The following is a 9,785-nucleotide window of genomic DNA, read 5'->3' as shown; positions in this document are numbered from 1 at the left end:
ATGAAAATTATTTGATTATTAATTTATTAACTAACTAAATAAATGAAAATTATTTGATTATTAATTTATTAACTAAATAAATGAAAATTATTTGATTATTAATTTATTAACTAAATAAATAAAAATATTTAAAAAAAATTAATTAAATGAAAAATTAATTATTTAAATAAATAAATAAGTAAAAGCATTTTTTTAAATAATTAACTAAATAAATTATTTGATCATTGATTTATTGATCAAATATATAAATAAAATTATTTTATAAAATATTAGAATAAAAATACCTTTTGATACTTTTTATTTAATTCCACTGACGAAAAATGTGTTTTAAGAACCAATTGGTTCGAAAGCAGTGTTGTTCAACACAGTTGTTCTCTAGAAAGGTTGGCTCGTGCGAATTGGCTTTTCTCTCTCGGAACGCCTCTGAGAAAGTACACCTTTCGGAGTGAAGCGTTCGAATGGGCCGAAAACGAGGTTAACGGTTTCGTTTCGAGGGAAGAGAATCGGAAGTTCCTTCAATGGGGGGGTGGGGGGCGGAAAGCAACGGGAGGGGCAGGCTTAAAAGAAAAGCGAATCCCAATCGGACGCTCACTGACAGGAGCACTTTCGCCCGAGAAACAACTGCCCGTTCACCGTCCACTGCTCACCGACTCAGTCTCACCCACGACCAGATCCTTCTCTTCCGAACGACACCCGAGGATTACACGATGACCAAGCTCATAGTAAGTTCCTTTCGTTTTGCTGGTTCATCCACCAGGGTCTTATATTTAAAAGACCCTATTACTTGCGTAAAAATCAATTGTAGTCAGAATTGCACCCTTAATATTATCTTATATAAACGTTTTATAGGTAGAATGATTTATATATACAACCGAATCCTAAAATATTTTTATAATTATTATTTTTACAATAATAATTTATTTAAAGAATACATTTTTCAAAATATTTTTTTGCAAAAAGCAATTCAATAATCATTTTTACAAAAAAAACTAAATTCAAAAGTGCCAAATTGTACTAATTATTTACACAAAACCAATATTCAAGTGGATTATTTAAAATTAATATTTTTTTAGATAAAAAGAGTTATCTGACATCGTTGATTAGAAACAGATAATAAATAAAATAAATGAATTTATTTTTATCATTTTATTCAAATTACTATTAGCTGCAGATGGTTAAACAAATTGGGTTAATCTGATTTCGATATAATTATTTGGGTGTTATCAGTCAAAATAATTTATGTCTTTGTTGGAAGGATAAGGCATGACTTATAAAACTGAGTGTAAACTCTGTTTAGTAAATCAAAGTTAAGTTTTTATTCTGAAATAAACTGTTTAAAAATATAAGGTTCGGTTTGAGTGACCAAGAAATGAGCATTACCGGAATAGATTTATGACTTAGTTGGATTTAGTTCAGTTATAACATATCTCTAGCGAGAAAAGTATTCAATTACATATTTGGCTTATGTTATCCGCTTGCAGCAGGTACCTAAGCAGATTCTCGCTGATTATTCAAAAATATATAGTGTAGTGCAAAGACCGTCATATATTGGTAATCAAATACCATATTGTCAGAAAAATATGGTTGATCAATAGTCCTAGTCGATACCAAATATTAATTTGCTGCTTTCACAGTTTGACAGGAAAATGAAAGTTGGACATTTTTGTTGTATTTCAAACAAAATAATCTGAATCTGCCGACAGGGTTTTGTTTTGCCTGGTATAAAGCGGTGTTTCTCTACGCACACAAAAAAATACTATTCGCGACCGAAACGAGTCTAGGTGGCGCAACGGAGTTAGCTTCTCCGAGGGGTAGCGCCTATGGACTAGCGTCTGCTACAGACAAATTAAAAAGTCATAACTAAACTTCTCTAAATATTAAATATTATTAATTAATTATATTAATATGCAAGTATCATTATTTATAAAGTCAAATTTAAGAATAACGATAAGGAAAAACTAATAACGTCTGCTTTAGTAGCCACCTATCTTGGTTTTAATGGCGAACAAAAGGGGGCGTAGCGATAGTTTTCGATCGCAAATAGGTAAATATCCCTACGCAGTGTATTTTTATTATTTTACAAGAGATATAAAATTATGGCAAGTAATAACACAGTATATAGTAAGAACACTTTTGGTTGTATGTACGCTGCTATTAAATATCTATATATATCAAAGATTATATAGCTAGTATTTGTCAGAAACGTGCATTTCATAATAAAACGACCGCAACGATCAAATCACTTAAAAAAGTCAAACGGTATTTTAGTCTGCCTGGAGGGCTTTCGTGGGTGCTGGGGTTTCCCTGGCTTAGGGCAGCATTCTCGCTTCAGGCGTAGACAATGGATCAATTACAGTCAAGCAATAAACTGTCCTGTATACGTTATGTTTCAAACCGATACGTTGAAAATGTTTCGTGCGAAATGTCACCAAACAATTGTAGGTTATACAAAAATAGCGCTTTAAATGTAGGGGCACAATTTCGATGTATGTGTTCCTTAATTTCAACCTTGTTATTATTTTGTATTTTATTTTCTAAGATACACATGTATAGTATAAAGGGAGTAGAATCTAAATCGAAAAACCGTTTGTTAACACGCAATAAGACTAGTCTTTAAGGTAATTAGCGCCAATCACCCTTATCTTCTGTCAGTGGCGTAGCCAGGTAGGGCACGTGCTCCCCACCCCCGAAACGTATGGTTGTATGTACAATTTTTTATTTTTTGTTTCACTTTTTTTCATCGTGTGCCCTCCACGAAATCAAATCCGGGCTACACTGCTGTCTTCTGTTAAACCTGGTGACTTTATTTTTACACAAGAGCACCCACACAGCAAGATATAATATTTTCGAGAACCAGGGCCTTCAAGTTACTGTTTATATAGTGCTTGTTAAAATAATGGAAACTTTTCACCTGTAAATAGAACGACGTGTTTTTGCTAAGCCTTAATATGTCAAAAAAGTTAACTGGTTAAAAGTGAACACCTGTTGCATACCTTCCAGGTGAAAAGGTCCCATTATTTCTACAGGCACAATATAAAAAGTAACTTGCAGGTCCTGGCTCTCGGAAATAACACTTCTTGGCAATTTCCTTGAAGATGTTTTATTGAATCACCGATTACGCTTATTAGATGATTATAATGAAAGAAACAAGATGGCACAGCCACAATAGTAGCCTCTTCCTCCTAGCACTCTTGATTTTACCCCTTTGATTAAATACCGCGACTCACCACTGGCATTGTTAGATAGAACTAATACTAATAGAATGACGTCTGAATTAAATTTATATCGAGTTCCGTTGAAAAGAATTCGTCGTTTCGCGGGGTCCTATACAGAGTTATAGCCTGTACTGTATCCTAGCTTACACTGTATTATTCACCTTCACCACCGCCAACATAAGCAACGAAAGTAACAGCCTCTTTCCTCTCTACTAGAGAAAGAGGCTAATAAAAGCTATAAATGCTTAATATTGGCATTTGGTTATAATTTTGCACTGTTTTGGGTTCCTGCATTGTAACACAGCTGCAATTACGACGCCCAGATTTAGGCAGACGCAAGATCATAGCCGCTATCTCGGAACGTCGAAAGAACGCCACCTAGACTCTTTTCAGTCCAATAATAACTCCCAACAGAATATATCTCTTACGCGAGAAGTTTCCATGTAGGCCATCAAAATGAACACGCTCGAAGCAGATTCCGTTGGGCGCGATTTGACAGGAAATCGCGAATCTGAATTTTTTATTGACTCTATAGCCGCGTTCGCACTACGCACTTTGGAAACGTTTTGAAACGGTTTCGAAATATCAAATTCAACATTTTCGGAATCAACTGTATTAATAGGCATACGATAAATACATACGACACCCAAATTTTACAATTTGATATTTCGAAACCGTTTTAAAACGTTTCCAAAGTGCGTAGTGTGACTGAGCACTACCTACTTAATTAATCAAGGCCCGTGCATGCTCGAAAAATAAAATATTTTCCTGTCCTTCAAATTCGCGGCGCGTGTAAGTCGAATCTACCGCTCAGGCCTAGCTTCCTAGGACTGCGTTTGAAGAATAAAACTAATTTCTAAGTATTTTCTTATAAATCTTAATATTTATATTACATTATTTTAAAATCGAAATATTATTTAACCTATAGTTTAAAGTTGAATATTTCGGTAATTTTCAGAAGTAAAACTTTTCGAAATTTTTAGCCAATGCTTAAGAAAATCTTTACTTTTAATGTTATTTTAAGTAGTTAATAGTTTTATACGTGAAAATATTTTATTTTTCGAGCATGCACGGGCCTTGATTAATTACGGAAGCATATTTTACTTATTGTTTCATGCAAATAACATTAGCAAGATAGGTAGTAGAATACTTATCGGGCAAGAGACATGTCATATACTTCGGCTCTTAGTTAAAGTTTTTCGTGTGAAGAATAACAAGCGTCATACTTATGGAATATAGACTTATGATCGTATTTGAGTAAAACTAGCACCCACGGAGAGTAAAAATTATTATCAAGACGTTGAAGGCTCAGTGGTGCGCGCAAATAGAAGAAGAGTTTATTAATAGTTAGTTAGATTTGTACTAGGGAAAAAAAGCACTTGGAAATGACGTAAAAATGGTCATCAGTCCGTGAAGATCACGTTTCGTTAATTGGTGGGGAACGCGAAACGAAATAAATTAGCGCTTAAGAGGAAATACGAAAAACTAAAAGTTGGAGATTTTATCCGTTAAATAAAGAAAAAGAGACAATTTTAAAATCATTTATGCAAAATCAGGAACTTATATTCAAATCCGTGAAACAATTAACGCTCTTAGAGCAAAATATTTCTTTTCAATTTAATAAAGCATGGATAATTTTACCGGAAGTATTCTTACGGCGTTAGGAAAAGTGAAATTGAATTGCGCTTATTAAAGGGGCTCCAAAGCTCGGTGGCAAAAAAAAAGAAAATTGAACATGCTTTTCCTTCCCCCCAACCCCTTACTCGGCCTTGGCAGAGGCGGGCAGAGTCAACCGTAAATTTCGCACTTTACTGACTTTACACACATTTTGCCACCGAACTTTGGAGCCCCTTTAACTGGGCTGTTTCTGACCAACCGTGGCATTATTACAATTAAGAAGGATATAATTAAAACAAGTCGCTGCTCTAGTACCCGATGGCTCAATAGATGGCGTTGTCGGCGAGTGAGTTCACCCAAGGCTTCCCGCAAAAATATAAGTATAACTGTAAAATATGATATAATATAATATTTAGTTTTAATCAGTATTCATATTTAAATTCCACCTTGAAGCAAGTGGCAAACTCTATTTTAGTACTTGAATGGTACGACAGATGTCGTTATCAAAGGACTCCACCCACATTTGGCACGAACCTCCGAAAAATCAGCCTACATCGGTCGCTGCCATAATCCTATAACGGCCAACTTTAATGGCGGGCTGTTCGCGCAACCGCGCGTCATCAAAGTGGGCCGTATTCTTAGCTATAGTTGGTTACCATTGTAACTATGTAGTTAATTTTTTCGGAGTTCCGGTAGGAAGTGGGTGGTGGAGTTGTTAGCCCTTTCGCCTCGCAGCAAGAGGAGCCGGGTTCGGTCCCAGCTTGTGGTACTGGGTGAAAACTCGGAACAACTCGTTCCGCGTTGAGTTTGCAAGTTCTCTCCCCCCTGGTTTAAGGGGTTTCCCCTTCTATAAAAACTTCTTGAGGTTAACGGTAATAGTTAGTGTAGGGAGCTGTTGGCTCGATCGCGTGGCATGCAGGGCTTGGAATCACCCGAATACAAATTGTAACCCGGCCACCAGAATTAATGGCTTCAAAAGTCGCTTGATGACTTAGGCCTAAGGTGGTGCCTTGGGTATTAGCCTAGCTGATTTAGAAGAATTTAGAAATACACGCTATTGACAACGCTCTAGACAGTAATTCGAATGTACGAGGTTTATATTATCTTTGATTATAATAAATAACTTTTAGATTGAACGAAAATAAGTTAAAATATAAAACGGTACACACATGTTTCTCATCAGAGATTATAAGTATATTTTAAAGAGTTACGAGAATTAAACTTAACCCCTTTTTTTTCTTGAGAGAACCCAAACGGTGTCGGCCGAAGACCTTAGACACCAACATCCTCACCGGTTAAACTGATAAATTGTTGAAATTTGTTGCCGGGTGAGAGAATTAAAATATAAAATTAGGGGACGTTCATTAACCCCTGTTAATGTTTAGTCACGTTTTCTGCCAACAGACGGAATAAGAACTCCCTCAACGTAGTGCTGTATTGTTAGAGTAAAGCCGAATTAAATAGTCTCTAACCAGTGGTGAGAAAGAGCCTGCATCCTTTGAAACATCATCATTTAATTAATTAATATCTCAGCTTCAAAGTAAGCAAACAAAAAAAGAGTTGTTAAATGCCTAGAAGTGTTGAAACTGTAATGAATAATATAAAAAGTAAAATAAGGCGCTTTAAGTATCGAGTAAAATGGTTAAAATGACTCAAAATATTTAATAATATTTTTAAAATAACTAAGGCTCTAAATTGGATATGTGCTTAAAACAGAGTTTATATTATAAAACAAACCCCAGCCATCTTACGCCATTCTCAAAAAATATAGATATATATATATCTTTTTTAAATTTGTGAAAATGTTTTGTTTTTAGTCGGTTAGTCAAGTTGAAGATTTGTTTCAAAATAACTAAATTATTAATTAAAATATTGCACTGAACCAATTCGAAAATACATATCATAGTTTTATCTAAAAAAAATTATTATTCTATCAAAAACCAAATGCCAGGAAAATTGATCCAAAATATACATAATTCGTGATATTCGCACATTAGTTTGCACAGCTCAACTCATTTGAGAGCGAGAATGTAAGAGTGGAACGCCGATTTCACCTCTCAAATAATCGCGAGAAAAGCGCTGATATCACCTCTCAAATAATCAAATAAGCGTGAGACGAGCACTGATTCCGCCTCTCAAATGAGCGTATGAGAAGAATACGCCGCGAAGGTGAACTGACATCCAGCTAGCGAGTACGAGTGGTGCGCGAGCTGAGCGACTCTTTAAGCAAAATGCCCATCGATATTTACACATTGAGTTGCGAATATAGTACCTTTAGAGACAAAATTTGTATTTGATGGCTGAAGGCACTTTCTGGAAACCATGCACGATTCGAAACATTTATTATTAGTCGGTGGCGTCATCTACCGCAAGGTAGCAGTGAGAATAATTTAGGCCAGTGGCGCTATCTACCACTAACGTGAAACGAGTATAAGCAGACGGCATTTAAAAAATATATATTTTCTTTGAAAGATAGGTGACGCCACCGACTAATAATAACTGTTTTGGTTCGTACAGGATTTCAAGAAAGTGTTCCTCAAGACCCAGCCACAGCAGATATAAATTGTGTTTCTAGAAGTACTATATTCCCAACTCAATGTATTTACAGGATTAAAGGGCCAACAATTAAATGCATTGAAAGCAGTACTTGGAAGTTAAGCTTGAAAGCAAAGCTAAATCCAGCTCTAATTTTATGCGCTGTTAGTTTGCAGCGTTGCTGGCATTGTCCCTGATGGCCCTGGTCTTGTCCGGTATCCCATCGTATGGAAAATTCGGCTACAACCTGGTCATTCACCATCCCAGCCATCACGGATACGGCTACGGCGGCAAGAGCGTCCGCTACGATCATCGCTACATCTACCCTAGTCATCATCAACATCACCACTTCGACCATCATGACCATCATCACGACGACCACCACAAAGAATACGACTTCGGATACGGAGGCCACGAGTTGCACGGACACCAAGAGGATTACGATGGCATCGACTTCGACGACGAAGCAGGATATGCTGGAAAATAATCCACCGATTTCTGCGTAAGGCCTTTTAATGTGCTCACTAGTAGGATTACTACCACACGTACTCTCCAAAGATTGTGATTAAATGAATTGTTCGAATAGTGATTGAAATGATTAAATTGTGATATAAATGATTAAAGTGTTATTGAAATGATTAAATTCTGGTTTAAATGATTAAACTGTTATTGAAATGATTAAATTCTGGTTTAAATGATTTAGCTCTTATTGACCATGGTTAAATATAATAATTAAAATGGGTTTTAGTGACTTCGTGGTTAAAATACTTTATTATTAAGTCTGTTTAAAATACGCAACAGATTTCGAAGGAAAAAACATTAAGTGATAAAATTTGTAATACAAGTATTTTAACCATGTATCAGCAGCGTTACTAAAACTCATTTTAAATAGAAATCATTTAATATTAACTAATTTTTAAACATTTCACCATGATTATTAAAATACCCAAAAAATTAGTGATGTGCCGTCTTTATTTCAATTCAAAGTTAATTAAGTTGCTTTTGGGAGAGTGAAAACAATTGTAATTAAATTTTATGATTCCACTATCCGTTTCAGACCTTCAATTCGACAGAAATTTACGTCGCAAAGCGCACCAGTTAACGAGCATTGGTACACCACCGTCATCATCAAAATGGAATCAACCTCAGTTCGAAGAATGAACAAACAAAAATGGCGTATTCTGTGTTCGGTGCCAAAGTAATTTATCATTTCCAGACTTTCTGGTATATATTATGTATGTACTGAAATAAATTATTATCGGTAAATAAGCCTAGTGATTTATTGGGAGCTCCTTCATATAGATAAATTGACGTTATTCCTAGTAGGAATAAAGTTGTGGGGAACTAGCGATCATCATTTGGGTGTTGATTTTCGTTAAGAGCCACCGAAAGCCCGGCACCCACAGAATCGGTGTTTATTTTATTATATTATAAAAATGTTGAAATCGTGTATAGTTCCAAAATAGATGGCGCAAGGTGTAAATAACTTTGATTCCGAATGCGGGGCTTCGGCGGCTCTAAACGCATAAGTGAAACCAAAATCACCACCCGGTCGCTACCATAGAAATCGAAATGAGACTAGAAACACGATTAGATTGTGCAGAGACGTACGAATTAGAACGCTGCCATGAGAGTGGAATCGCCAGTATTCTTTGTGAGAGCACGCCATCTATTTTAAAATATTTAAAGTTTATATTCTTTTCAATAATCAACTAGGAACCACCTTAGGCCTAAGTCATCATGCGACTTTTAGAGCCATTAATTCTGGTGGCCGGATTACAATGCGTAGTTCGAATAGATCAAGATAACGACGGCGACCTACGCACTACTAATAGACTAAAATAAACGTTTTTTTATAGTATTTACATGTTTTTACTTTGTATATAAATATATAGAAGTAATATGGTAAACACGTTCAGTTCTCAATAAACCTTTGTTTTATTAAGTTCGTGTCTTAATTTATGCCAACATCATAATTCTAACAAGATTGGTAACGTTCGAATCTTTGGAAGCAAGGTTTATGCATCAGTTCCTAAGCCGAAGCGAACTAAGTGGGAAGACCGAGCTGTTGAAGGGATTCTAGTAAGCTATGGCGTGGCCTCGAAGGGTTACCGTATTCTCAATCCACAAACTGGCAAGGTCTTCACGAGCAGAAGCGTCAAATTCAATGAGAATTCATACGACAACGTAATGGCGACCACGACAGATCCAGATGAGGGCGTTAGCAGAGATGATCCTAAGTTATCCTACGTATCAATCGATTCTCTGGTCAATCAATTTGATGATCTGGTTTCCGAAGGAGAGTACGAAACCGCCTCGGAATCGGAAGAAACCACAACGGATACATGGTCTGAAGATGCCGGAAAGACTCAATTAAGACTGTCAAAAAGGTCTAACAAGGGAATTCTACCACGGAGG

At 35.9% G+C, this 9,785-nt stretch overlaps 1 protein-coding gene across 1 annotated transcript; it reads left to right on the top strand.

Moving 5' to 3' along the window:
- Positions 1–617: 617 nt before the first annotated feature.
- LOC149968886 (uncharacterized) lies at positions 618–8,500 on the top strand. The gene is made up of 3 exons (XM_090173683.1): positions 618–722; positions 7,537–7,869; positions 8,425–8,500. The coding sequence occupies exons 1-2, from the start codon at positions 708–710 to the stop codon at positions 7,852–7,854; spliced, it is 333 nt and encodes a 110-aa protein (XP_090029809.1). The 5' UTR covers positions 618–707; the 3' UTR covers positions 7,855–7,869; positions 8,425–8,500.
- The last annotated feature ends 1,285 nt before the right edge of the window (positions 8,501–9,785 follow it).

The sequence above is a fragment of the Leiobunum rupestre genome, chromosome 1, assembly GCF_980474605.1.
Source record: "Leiobunum rupestre chromosome 1, qqLeiRupe1.1.hap1, whole genome shotgun sequence".
Taxonomy (NCBI): Eukaryota; Metazoa; Arthropoda; class Arachnida; order Opiliones; family Sclerosomatidae; genus Leiobunum; species Leiobunum rupestre.
This window is presented reverse-complemented; position numbering and strand designations above follow the sequence as displayed.